This window comes from Amblyomma americanum, chromosome 3, assembly GCF_052857255.1.
Source record: "Amblyomma americanum isolate KBUSLIRL-KWMA chromosome 3, ASM5285725v1, whole genome shotgun sequence".
Classification (NCBI taxonomy): domain Eukaryota; kingdom Metazoa; phylum Arthropoda; class Arachnida; order Ixodida; family Ixodidae; genus Amblyomma; species Amblyomma americanum.
Genome location: NC_135499.1, coordinates 144,834,600 through 144,848,455, shown reverse-complemented (window position 1 = coordinate 144,848,455; position 13,856 = coordinate 144,834,600). Strand labels below are relative to the sequence as shown.

The 13,856-nt window shown below is 44.9% G+C and overlaps 1 protein-coding gene across 2 annotated transcripts in view; it reads left to right on the top strand.

Annotated features, from left to right (window-relative positions):
• The first annotated feature begins 7,626 nt into the window (after positions 1 to 7,626).
• The window catches only part of LOC144125065 (lachesin-like), an 88,152-nt gene continuing 81,922 nt past the window's right edge, over positions 7,627 to 13,856 (top strand). Inside the window, exon 1 of one of the 2 annotated variants that reach the window (XM_077658129.1) lies at positions 7,627 to 8,321. In XM_077658129.1, the coding sequence (XP_077514255.1) occupies positions 8,234 to 8,321 (88 nt within the window). In that variant the 5' untranslated portion in view covers positions 7,627 to 8,233. The remainder of the gene's footprint in view (positions 8,322 to 13,856) is intronic. The other variant, XM_077658128.1, reaches the window with a different exon arrangement.

Genomic DNA, 13,856 nt, shown 5'->3' with positions numbered 1-13,856 from the left:
TCCCAGCGACGCATGTCTGCGCGAACATTCACGTCACCGTCGAAAATAAATGCAGCAGGGAAAGGCGGGAAAAGGGGATAAAAAGCAATCGACGAAGAATACAAGAAAAGGAAAGAGCTGTTTGGTATTAACATTAACCGAGGCTTGCGGGAATTTGAGCCGCTGGAGCGCGCGAGCGCGATTCATTTCCATGATGCCTCAGCGAGAAGCCTCGTGGGCGCGTGTAATGAAGCGCGCAGGAAGGAAGAGCAGAAAAATGAAGAAGGATAGAAGAAGAAGAAAAAAAAAAGGGTGAAACGGGTAAATAAATTCAGATGGCGAGTCCTCAACGAGTCCGGCTAAGCCATGACGAAGGGTGATTCTGCAAACGAGCTCTCGAAAATGCTCGTTTAATGCAGAGTGCGTCGCGACAGCTCTCTACCCTAATCATAACCAATAGAAGGCCAAATTTTATTCGGGGGATATGCGTATATACCTGGAGCGAAGCGGCGATTAAGCCCCAACGAAGCCACCTCTGCGAGTGTTTTTTTTTTGCTTTTGATTAGTCTGGTCGATATTCTTTTTCCATTGGACGACAATGACATGCAGAGCTGTTGGTGAGATGAAGTGAAATCTCGTGGATCGGGCTCGCTTCGAGATAAATAAAGAAAAATGCTGAGCGTTTCTACGCTTCGTTTTTAGAGAAAGGAAGTGAAGTGAGGTGTGAGCTTTTCGTTAATTTTTTTTTCCGTTTTGCTGCAAGATTTAGGCAGTTACGTTACGTTAGAGCCAGGAATTCCGGAGAAGCCATTTTTTTTTTCAATCCGCAGTTGTTTTTGAACGCATTTTTTCGCATATCGTAAGATTTCACCATATATATATATATATATATATATATATATATATATATATATATATATATATATATATATATATATATATATATATATATATATATATATATATATATATATATATATATATATATCCCATGATTCTTGTAGTTGTCTCCTATTTATTGTCAAAAGCACTCTATTGGTTTTCTATGGCCGTCTGAACTACTCGATACGGGCACAGGACAAACTTTAAATGCAAGGTTTCGCGACGAATCACACCATTAGACCATTGCTTTCAATATGTTAATAACAGTATCTTACAATATTTCACGTGCGTCTCTCAATTAAAAGTGATTGTCAATAAAGTTGGACTTGTATAGTTTGCATTAATATTTTATTCTGAGAGTCTCCTTGCACTTAAAGGGACTATGCAATGAATAAAAAGTCGCTTGTAAATGTTTTCAGTGCTTAGAAATGATGCTAAGAAGCATTCACACCCAGTATGAGTTTTTGGAACTGAGCCGACAATTTATTATGAATTTTTAAAAACCGTGTTTTTTAAAATTCGCGGGCCGATTGGTGTGCTCGTAGTGGCCGAGTTTGAAACTAAAATCGTGAAAAAAGACGTCACTGTACCCATGACGTCGCCAGGCCACCACACGCTGTCATTCGCTGGAGCTACGGCAGCCACGACGTCACGGGCACACTTCCGGTAGCCGTGAAAATCGTCTGCTCGTGCCGCCGCGCGACCCTCTCGGGCAAGCGCGAGCCAGGGCATTGCCTTCGCGCATATGGTTTCAATTTTGCTCTGCCGCCTCCTTCTGTCGGGAGTTCCGGATCCACTCGCAGTGGCTCGCCGAGTCGCTACTGTCGTCGCTGGCGTTCAGCCGGTACGGCGTGAACGCATAGGGCTCGATGCCCAGCGCGGCCGTAAGAGCGAGCAGTCGCGCCTCGAGGTCGGGGTTCATTACGGCTAACTACAACAGACGACAAGCAAAGAAACCCGACGCGCGCCGCAATCACGCCGCCGACGCTGCTGCGGGGGTGCTAGGAGCGACAACCGGAAGTTGCAAAAGGAACGTCAGCGGATGACGTATTCATGGGCGGGTCCAAGTCCCAGACCTGTTTTCTTTATTTTTGTCTGGTGCCCCGCGTGTACGAGTTGAGCGGGGAGAGGAGGAGCGTAACTTTTAATCGTCTATATCTTCGGTGATATTGATGCTAGCTTAAAAATTCTTCCGTTAGGGTGACGAGTGATGAAATGCCTCTCTTCTGCTTTACGTGATATCAATTAATTTATTGAATAGTCCCTTTAATGCTTTACTGCATGATGAAGAGGGTACAGTGAAGTATGAAATAGTCTTTACCATCTACGGGTGGAAAAGTCATGCAGCTGAAATATAGTAATTATTTCATTTCTTCTCCTCGAACGTGATTAAGCGAATTTATTTTCGACTCACGAGGGCGTTTCCGACATTAACGCTAGCACAGGGAGCAGTGTGGCTAGCTTCTATAAGAAGAGAATGCTAGGGGAATTAATGTTATTGTTGCCAACACTTGCATCCTGCAGTGAACTGTGGAGTCAACTTCTTGCTTGACTGGTAACGCTATATGATGACACTGAGAGCATCGGAACTGTGAAAGTACATATAGAGATCCAGAAAAGACTTAGAACAAGTTAGAACAGGGAAATGTTATGCAGAGGCACATTTATGGAAGTGGGGAGGGAGACTGAATTACCTAAAGCGGGAAATTTTACATAGGAAGACCATGCTGAACCCCATTTTTTCTACTAAAGGGACCGAAGAAATACATGGGTGAAATGGGACCACCCACAGCTCGCCCCTCACCAAACCGCGCCCTCCAAGAGTGACCCAAAATCCGTCTATGCCATTAGGTCGCAAACGTGATCATTTTACAAAAAGTGAATGTTCAAGGGTTACGGGCAAAAATATCTTGCGAACAGGAAACTAACAAAAACCATTTACTATAACCGGGCATTTACTATAACTATAAAGTGCCGTTCGCGCTCTTTGACAGCTCTTGATGCCTGTCATGAATTCGCCGCTGTCCATTTGCAAGTACGCAAGAAAGGAATGTAGAAAAAAAGACATGGAGAGAAAGTGCTATTAAAACAGTTCAGGATAAACACGTTAAAGAACTCCAGGTGGTCGAAATTTCCGAAGACCTTCCCTACGGTGTCCCTGATAACCTGAGTCGCTTTGGGACGTTAAACTCCCATAAACCTAAACCTAACAGTTCAGGGTAATAAAGCTACAATAATGCTAGTTGAGCCCTGGCCAGCAGCGGGCTGTTTCTGGCCTTTAAGCGTTTCTTGGGCTTTAATTTGTACATCGTTCCCGTGCCGTCCAAACTGCATATATATCTGAGTGACTACGAGGTTAGGCTTCTGACCGTGAGGGTGCGGGTTCGAATCCAGCTGTGGATGTCTCAAAGCCCCTACTGCATTTTGGCTCGCGTGCAGGAACCAAAGCCAGCCGAAATAAATACTTAACCCTCCACACATGGCGCACCTCACAGTTCGCAGTGTCACAGTGACAATTAAAAATAATTACCAATTAAACACTGTGCCCTATACATATACTTACCCGCAGCTGTTGTAAGTTACGAGCGTAAGGCGACCTTTTCGCACCGCTTCCAGCGCCTAAAAAGAAATTCCCGTTCGCTTCGGAGCTCCGGTCTGTACGCGCTGCATGGGACAATATGGCCAGGAAAATCTGTACATAAAAGACGTAGACGACAGCTTGCGTTTGTGTTCTACACGCATAAAACCGACCGGAGAGTTGCGTTCAAACAGCAAGCAAACTAAAGATCGAAAAGTTTTCTGCAGCAATCGCAAGACAAACCACACTGGAGCACCAGGAAGGTGGAAACAGCTAACTTGTGAACCTGCCGGAATAAAAAAAAATGAAAACATTTTGGAGGCTGAGTGAGTTCTTAGAACAGAAGCTACTAGCATCTACGAGGAGGTGATGATTCAAAGTTTGTTTAAGAGGAGCTTCGATAAAAGGAAAAAAAAAAGTCAAAGCACGTGAGTCTTGAGGAGTGGGATTTCCCTGGTATGCGTGTGCCACGCTAAGGGGAAGCCAGCTTACATAACCTCAGAACTAGTTTACTGGTTTTTGCGCCAAAACTTCGGTAAAAAAAAGCACCCCTTGGACCCGACCTTCCTGCCGTCGATGTACATAAAGAGTTCCACACACTGCTGCTCCTCCCTGCATCGTAATCGTTGCACTTTGAGCAACGTTCAATTCTAATGCCGCTTTTCTTTGGCACTTCCGCTTGGAACAGGTGTGACCTGGCAAGCACCGTTACCCCTTCCCGCTACTGCATAGCTGCCCTCTCTTCCATAGGCGCGTAGCAACAAGAGAGACAGAAAAAGAAAGAAATAGTACGAAGAAGAAAAAAACACAGTGGCGTTTACGGTGCGAGATGCCATTGACGAAAAGTCGTTTCGACAAGCGCGGCGCGATCCTGGGCGAACGACGGACATTCTCTCGCCGGAGGCGCCTTTCAAAAGCACGTTTTCGGCACACACACCGGATCCTCTCCCGGCTTGCCGACGCTTTAGAAACTGAGACCGGCGCGATAGCAACGCAACGTACGCTCAGCTAGGCTCCCGGCCTGCGCGCACACACAAACACAGACTCACACGGGGCCAAGTGTGCTCGGGGCGCTCTTGCTACTCTAGTGCGTAGCACAGTTCTCGCATCGCCACTTCTTTCTTCGTCGGTGCAGCGATCAAGTTTTAGCGGCGCATCGCAACTTACCGTGCGCATACAGCGGGTAACCGGCGAGTCAAAGGCGGCCATACCCATTTGGTTTTGGATCGTGCTTGGCAGAGCAAGTGGCTTTCGCGGGCACGCCACTGAGGGGAACGAAATTATGGCGGGTAACAACAACAACAGCGCAGCGCAAGAGGGCGCTTGGAATAAAAACAAAAATAAGGTGCGAGGTTTACATTGTTCTAGCTACATTTTGAATGCTGATGCGCGCAAAAAAGGTCGAGCGAGCAAGCAAGAAACAAAGAAAAACAAGAAAAAGTAACGGCTCTTCGGTGGCAGACCCTTGTCTCGTATTTGTTAGTGTAAATCTAAGGTTTAAACATATCGTTTTATGCGACAGCCCTCGAAAGATAGAAGAAAAGCGTGCTGTGTCCAGTTTACCATACAGAGTTTTTAGATTTGCCGGCCTAGAAGCAGCCATATTGCGACTGGACTGTTGTAGCAGCATTCCGATTGGCGGATTTCCCAGAGGTGTAGCTTACAGAGCACGTGCGGCAGAGTCCGGGATGCGCGTGGGCTCAATCAAGTTGTAAACAGTGAACAAGCCATAATATGTTACTCTGGCCACTTTGAAAGAATTGTCTCGATCTCCATTAGATGTGGTTTTTTTTTGTATACAGGAACACTTGTTAACTCAGGTGATGTGGTCGTTTTCACGGGTCGTGCTGCTTAGATCAGTGCTGGGCGTTCCATCATGTCCTTGAGAGGCGTAAGCGGATAGATTGCATAGTTCTGCTCACACCCGCGTTGAACATGCAATGCGCATGTTTCTTTTCACACAGGCTATGATATACGGGCCAGAGCCAGCGTTTCAGCGTCGGCAGGCAAAGATTCTCACCCGAAGAATAACGTACTTGCATTAGTTTTCGCGGCTACAGGGACACTACTAGAGCAGCTGACGAGACGCATGTCCGGATGAAATGTGCAAGTTAAGTACACTTACGAGAACAGCGCTTTGGTATTTTGAGGGTCACCTAAGGCTACCTGCTGCTAAGTAGGGAATCATGGTGTCGCTCGTAGTATTAAAAACAGCGACAGACAACAGTGGGATTGTTGAAAAAGTAGATTAGAAAGCACAAATTTATGAAAATTTATTGTTTGGCATGGAAGTGCGAATAAAAAAAATCCATTTAACAGTGAGAAAATAAAAGTTTGTTTATTATTTAGGAACTGAAAACCAAGACTGGCCAAATGCGTTTCTGGCCTTGGGTTATAAGAAGAAATATCATGGAGTGGTGCTGAGGTGTTGCAGATTATCGCGTTTATTTGTTAATAAATCATGCAAAACAAAACAGAAAAGAATGAGGAAAAACGGTGTACCAACAAGCAAAAAAAAAAAAAACCTCAGCGTGCTTTATCTTCACATTGTTTTTTTACATCAAAATACATTACGTTTTAGATAACTGGCGGCGAGCCTACACACTCAGCTAACGAAGGCTCTCCCGGGAGTGCGTTACTCTGTGAGTCACATTTTTCAGCACCTTTTTAAAAAATTAGCCATATATTTTTATGTGGTTTACATTCCATGAGCTCCGAATTATTTTTATTGGGTTCTTTACATACTGCAGAGGGGGAGAAAAATAGTTGAAATGGCTACTTTGATAACATAAAATTCGTTAAAAATACGGTGTTATGGTCTGTATTCTTTTGGGAAAAAGAGAGAAACAAATCCACTTACAGGTAATTTGATTTCAAGCCTTTACATAAAGACGCGCTGTGTAAAAGCAGTTTCATTTACAGAAAAAAAAATCACACTTATGCTTGAAAAAAAAATTACCTTTTACAATTTTTTTGTTGGACTACGTTTTGCTATCATTTGCGAACGTCGACAGTGGCCGCGACCCAATTCTTTTTTTCGTCTAAAACAAGCTGGGAAAGTGTTTACCACACTGGCGCCATGTACCACACAAATTTTTTATAGAGATCGAATATGGTTGAGCGGAAAGTATGGACCACTTTGGCGTTGAAAGACACACTGCAATACATAACTTTTGTGGAAAAAAATTGTTACAGCAAGATCCAAGTACGTGAGTGCAACGGGACCTCTTATGACAAGGTGAAAACAGTATAAAGAGAAACAAACTTAAAACACATACGCATTATAAATAAAAAAAACAATGAGTAATGAGCTAAAAAATGTCCAACAGCCATCGTGCACATTACATGTTCCGTCCCTCTTTCGTTCCCATGTTCAGTTTAGTACATCAGTACAGTACCTCAGTACAGTACAGTATCAGTACAGTATATCAGTACAGTACATTAACGGCTATCACACACGGTAATACAGATGTGCATTACTGGAAACTAATGAGCGGCATAAATTGGAAAATAACCTATTGAAAGACGTAAGTGCTAGGGAACTATACAGAAGAGCAGTACAATACCAGCTTAGCAAACACTAAATATAGGGAGAGAAAACTTATTTATCAAATCGCGGGATTTTAACGAAGTACAATAGAAAGCGTTTTCAGAACACTGGAAACTACGCCAAAATCTTTATGCTATTCGGTAAAGGCTTCTATACTTTAATCATTCGAAAATAGCTCAATTACTGCCGCAGTTAGTCATGTTTGCTGGTAGCACGTAATGATGGAGTCTAAATCTGGAGCGCTTAGTATTAACACCCTGGCAACGATGAATGTGCTTAATAATACTGTAGCGAATAACGTTGTAAGCAAATAGAGCAATGTTATATCGAATTTGGTCTGTCAACGGGATAATATTAAAAAAGAAACATATAGAGTGGGGCGAGATGAGCATCGTACACTGTTTCAGGATATCTCGGACCAACTGCGCACGTTTCGAGCGCGCTTTTAGCAACTCTAAATTAAGTGAATAACAGTGCAGAGGAGCAAGCGGACGCCGGGCCAGATTGCCAAGTCTTTCAAATCTTCCCGCGCTTCATATTTGGCGCGCGCGCACACGCGCACACCTCTCCCTTGCTCCAATCCACGCCGATTGAGAGAAAGGGAGAGAAGCCACGGGGCGCAAGAGCGTGAAGCAGCGCATCGCCTGTCCGGCGTTGTGGCAAGGTGGCCCCGACAGAGGGCGCTCGTGGAAGCGGCGGCAACCCGTAGCCGCCCTCCTCCTCCGGCCGCCGCCAGGGAAACAGGCGGGGAGCATGCGCAGCCACGGGCGCATCCCCGCGAGCACGCCGCGCTCGGGCCAGCCGCCGGTCTCATCTGCCGCGCCGGTGTAAACAGAAGCCCGCCTGCTGCCGCCGTGCGTGCTGCGCGACTGTGTCGACCAGGGTTCAAGAGCGCGCGCGCGCGCCTCGGTCTCCGCCGCCGCAGCTTCGACGCGCGCGCGCTCTTCTCTGTTCACGGACAGCAACTCCTTGAGCCGCCTCCAAGTTGTCCTCTCACCATCGCTCTATTTATCACACACACACAAAACAACGACTTAAGAGAAAAGGACAGACACTGACCAACGCTCCCCGGAGGTGACAAACGCTTTTGAAGAACTGAAGTGTAGAAAATGCGTCGGCGTCGAGTTGTTTCAGAAGTACGCGTCGTGATCAGGGCCACGTGATCGTCGGTCACTCCGGGACGAAGAACCGTGCACGAAAACTTAGTTTTGTTCTGTTTAGAACTCGAGTGGTGGTAGACCGAGATGCCCGGGACAGCAGAAGTGACATCGTTGAGGGCGAGTCTGCTGTGGCTGTTGTCCGGAGTCGCCCTGTGCGCCGCCTCAGTTAGTGGTGAGTGAATGAAATATCTTGAACAGTCTTGTGACTATCTTTTTGCGCTATTGTAGTTTTTTTTTTAAATAATAGGACGACACCTTAAAGTCTGATTGTGCGAGCAGATACATGGATAGAACTTTCAGATTTTTTTTTTCAGCACAAAACTTAGAACTTCGCATTCATTCAAGCTGTCTCGTGTTTCGAAATGACACTTACGTGCCTGCATACGTAAAAACGTTTTTAGCACAGTTTTTGCCTTTTACCAACGTGCTTAAAAAGTGAGTGCAACGTATTTTAAAGTGAACAATATCACGAGAAGGAAATAGGAAGCGAACGACTTAGTGTTCACGAATAACATCTAAAAATACTTAGTATGTTTCATCTACTGAAAAATATACTCAATTCCGGATGGCTCCAGTGAATTCCACGTGCAAAGAATATTGTGGAAGACTGCTGTAGCCACGCACTCGCTTCTTTCACAGGCACTACTCACACACACACAAAAAAGGGGGGGGGGGGGGCTGCATGGCGACCTCAATGGCCAATTTTTTTCTCTGATTGCAGCCTTCGTAACGAACCATAAAACACAAGTCATGTCCCGGCCTTGACGTGTTTACATCGAGCGCACTTTGCAAGCCCCACTAAGCTGGGGTGATATGCCATTATCGGACACATGTTTTCCGGACCCTACATGGTTTCACTTATCAGGCGTGGTGTGGGACGACGATTGCCTCCTTTGGATTCTGCCTTTTTTTTAAAGCCCGCAAAGATTATGGCGTGGGGTCGCGACGTTACATTTTTTCGGAAATGTTTTTTGCAAAACGGGAACGTTTTCTTAGACCCAAGCCGTTTCTTTTCGTAATCCATGATGTAAAATATGGTCGTTTATTTAAGATTCACCACGCGACGGAAAAGAAAACAGCGCTTGTTGAAAACGGGACAGAGAACGATACAGACACCTGCGTTGTCTGCCTTTTCCGTCAACATATACCAACGAGTCTGTATTATCCATCTTCTGGAACTCATCACGCGAACAGGGACAGCATTGCACTATGATTTATTTTATCGCCACGAAACCTACCTTAGTGACAGTCTTACTTTTAATACTCCAACTGTAAGCACCTGGGTCTTCAAATAACTAAAAGACAGTTTGATATTGATAATAAAAGAATATATCTGTGAGGCCACAGTATGTCGTAAAATTTCTCTCGGATTGAATTACGAATAATGTAATATATTGGCGAGCATAGAGTGTAACTGCTTCCAGGACAAAATTTGCAAGACTAGTGACAGAAAAGGCCTTCACTCTGTTCACTTTATTAGAAAGGATAAGGAGTAGTTGCGTGTACTTGCACGTATAAGTGGCTGAGAACAGTTTTATTTTGTTTTCGCGAAGTCCACGCCGATTGTGTGTGTGTTTTTTTAAGCACTGCCTGCCACGTCCAGCTTCGACTTTGCTTCTCCTCATGACGCCAGTTTAAAAAAAAAATACATGAGTTGTGCAACGCCTTAAGTGTAAAATTGCACACAAAAATTACGTGACAGGTTTTCTCCTGTCATAAAAATTCGAGGTACGACTGTTTGTTCTCGTCTTCGAAAGCTATTAAATATATTACCATTTTTTCTTCGTCATAAATAAAAGCTCGCTGCCTAAGCTTCTTTAAGCAGAGGATCATTTTTTTTAGTCCTGCGGTAAACGTTTGCTACGTAGAGAAAAGAATTAGCTTAAGTGTTAGTTAAAGGTAGCAAGCATCGAAGTAGCTAAATAATTATTTAAATAGAACGATACTGCGTTTCGTAATCAATGAAAAGGGTGAGACAGTTAAAAAATTCATAAGATGCTTGTAATATTCAACGCGTTTTCCTTCCTAAGTGAGCACCTTAAGGCTACTACATAGCCTTGCCGAACACATAGCTCCTAGGCTTCTTCACCTGTCGAGAGGAAAAAATTGCGCTTTCATCTGGTGCGCCGAACTCATATGGGACAGTGAACAAGTCCGAGATTCTTGGGCATCCATTTTATTTGTCGCACCGAGTAATAAAGACCGCTATAAAAAACCAACGGGACGCGTTTTTGACGATAAGAAAAACGTTATAGCAAAAAAATTCAAGCCAGCCGACGGGAGATCTGCGGATATATTGAATGTTGTATTAGAAGCTAACGATATATAAGAAATTGCGTTTATAACCAACTTCCCGTTGAAAAATGCGCTTGTACAGAATTTCTAGGTATTATGGGCGTGTATTTATAGAAGAGGTCATGAACCTCTCCGTGGGCATTTTGCGATCTGCGTATTTCTTGAAAACTTGAGCAATGCTTTCAGAGAGGTTTTCTGGATAAGTTCCGAGAAAGTGAGGCATGGTCAATACTTTTTCGGAAATTTTGACACAGTTACGAAACTGGAAAGTTTGGTAGCATAGTGTGTTGATATAAGAAAGCAATATGCTACTGATATTTTCAATGTCGTGGCAGTTTCAAAGAATAGTTTCGAAACACGCGCCATAAGCGTCAAATGAAATGCGAACGAAATAACTAAGACCCGGGAATAAGAACCGAGAAATATTACCCGCTGATTAAGATATACAAGTAGGATAATTTAAAACTTCTACTCAGAGCTCCTCGCACCACTCAGGATAAAACCAAGGCAGCTAGTATCCTGTCTCTCTGAACTGAAATATTGCTTTGCTGTTACTTTTTTCAGTGCTCTTGTTCGCGTTTCATTTTGCGCTGACTGTACGTGGTGTATATAACCGAAAAAAAATATCGCATAGTTATCAACAATAGGTATAAATCGTGTTTAAATGTTACGGTGTTTGTGTTTTTGGGCCCTACTTCAAGATTTTTATCCACCCGCAACCTGCATGTTTAGAATCACCTTAGGAACCAGCAAATTTTAGCCTTTCTTTGACGTCGTTAAGCCTAACTTGAGCAGTAAATATCTCACACAGTTGAGGTGAACGTCATTGAACGTTATTCTCGTGAAGCACTCGCTTAACAGTTCAAGATGAAGCGAATGCCTCGTAAATTTTTTTTTATTTTAGTCTGTTTCGACTGAGAAATAGCAAGCCCAAGTAGTCTTGAAAGGCGAACGTGAAGCATCCTAGCCTGTGGAGCGTAAATCTAACAAAACAAGCTTTATGAACGTACTTGTGAACGCGTACAAATACGTAGATGCGCATTTCGGCATGCTTGCCTTCACAAGAATATAGGAATGACTTACGGAATAAAAAGACTGCATTCTACTCTTTGGTTAATTTTTGCGTTCGAGAAAGCGTGTATTAGTGGCGGCTATTGTTGCGAACGCGGACATACGTACTTCACTGAACCGACCAGCGCCTCGTGAGCAAAAAAGCAAAAAGAGGTTCCTACAGTGCCTAACAAGTCTGCATTCATACCCCCAAGAGGACTTTTTACTTTCGTCAATATTATAACTGCAGTCCGAGGGCGAAGTTAGAATGTGACGTTCCTAGCAGAAAACATCTCCATCATTTCGGTGCCGGGCGACATAGTCCATTAGGGAAAGACAACTGTTAGGACGCTCAAAAAGCGTCAGAACAAAGCAAGAACATACATTTGTCCACGCTCGTTCATTTTCCTCCCCCCCCCCCCCCTCCTCCTCCTCCTCCTCCTCCTCCTCCTCCTCCTCCTCCTCCTCTATCTCTCTATCTTTTTCTTTCTTCACTCTGTAGACTTCCATCTTAAACCCTGATCTCCCCTTGTCTGGAGGAATATAAACATTCGTTCGGCTCCTCTGGGTACGGGTAAGGCTTCCTGCTCACTACAGTTCCTTATTCCTGCGATATTAGTTAATATGCCTTGTTATTGCCGCAGCGACGACATATCCAGGTTGTTTTCATCGCCTCGCCGGTCGCTATAGCCCTGGGACGTGTTTGCCCCCAAAACATCAAGCCCGGCGCGGCCGACTAAGTTCATTGTTGATGGGTCGCTGCCGGCGCTGCAGCAGTCGATTTGGTCTCACGTGGGACTATTTTGCTCGGCATAGCGAGAGGCGTGCGAGAGAGCTCGTCCTCGCTGAAAGCCACGCGCAGTCGGCACATATGTGGCGGGGGGGGGGGGGGGGGGGGGGGGGGAAGGGGCATCGGCGGAGACTAAATATCCGCGCTCTCATTCCGCATCGATCGGCGGGGGAAATTAACGGATGTCCCCGAGATTCCATTTGCTCTGCCCCGTCGAAAGTTTGCATTTATGTCTGTGAGGGCGCTTAAAATGAGAAGAGAGGGAGTGAGCTGACTCTGTCGCTTTGCGCCGACGGTGCATCAGGAGGGGGAGTATCGACTGAATCTCGAGTTGACGAAGCAGATTACTGGCCTTATCTCAATCTTGCAGTGTTCGTTTTGCTTCCGGTAATGACGCCGTGTAGTGCATAAAGAACGGCAAGTGTCTCTCTGAGTGCCTCGGCATGACTACCCATGTGAAATTATTCATATATTGTTACCCTTAGTTCATTACTCACATATAAGACGGCCTGTTTCGCGTACGCGTGTCTGGCATAAGTGAAAAGAAATTGATGCATTTTTCTTTAACGCGGCTGTTTTTATAGTTGTGCGAAGTCTGTCCGAGTGTTTTATGGTTCGCCGACTGCCATTCATGCAGTGATTATAGAACAAGCTGCGACAGAATAAGACAAGATGCGTCTTCACTATTTGAGGGCAACTAAGCCTGCCTGAAAACAGTGAAGAGAGCAGCTCCTACAATCTTTCTCGAATATCTTTAGCGTTGTAGATTCCATCAAAAGATCGAAATCTGTTTTGCAAGGGGATCCTTATTTAACTTGCCCGTTCGTATCACGCAAGCAAATTCGCAAGCATACGCATGCTCAAGAAGCACTTGAAGTCGAGGTATTCTAACTGCAATGAAAGCGAGGAAGCACGAAATAAAGCAAAAAATATCTCTAACATAAATTGTACTTTCTTAGTTAAAACCCGGAAATTGCAAGTTTCTCTTGACAAAAACATATGCCTTAACGATAAACTATTGTTTTTAGTCTCCGATCATGTTGTAGTGTTGAAGCGAATGTACTACGAACGGAGCATATATGGTGTACAAAGAAGCGTTGAGACTTGAATGCTTGCGAGTAGACAAGCTTAAGTTGACAAGAAGAAATGTCTTCACTAAGGGGAGACTCGCCGCTTCAACTAATAGGAAATTGGGACAACCAGATCACTAGTTATATGGCAGACACAGACAAGAACACGGGTTTTCAGCGCAGCCCAATATTTATACACCAAGACAGGCTTTCTGCTGTTTCCTTTTTGCTGTGTACGCAGCATGACTGCCATTAGGAGAAAATGCCGCTGTGTGTCTCTGGGCGGCCGCCGAGTGAAGCCACCCCATACTGACTGGAGAAGCGAGGGAAATATGCACCGGCGGAGGTAGAGAGGTTTGGGTGACTCGATGCGTACGCCGTCTCGGCGAGGGGAGCGCACTCAAGTGAGTGGAGAGTGCGGAGAGGGAAAGCAGCGTCGAAAGCAAGCGCGCGCCAGAGGATCACTTCAACGCGCTCGCGTCTGATCCAACGTGGCGCGCAA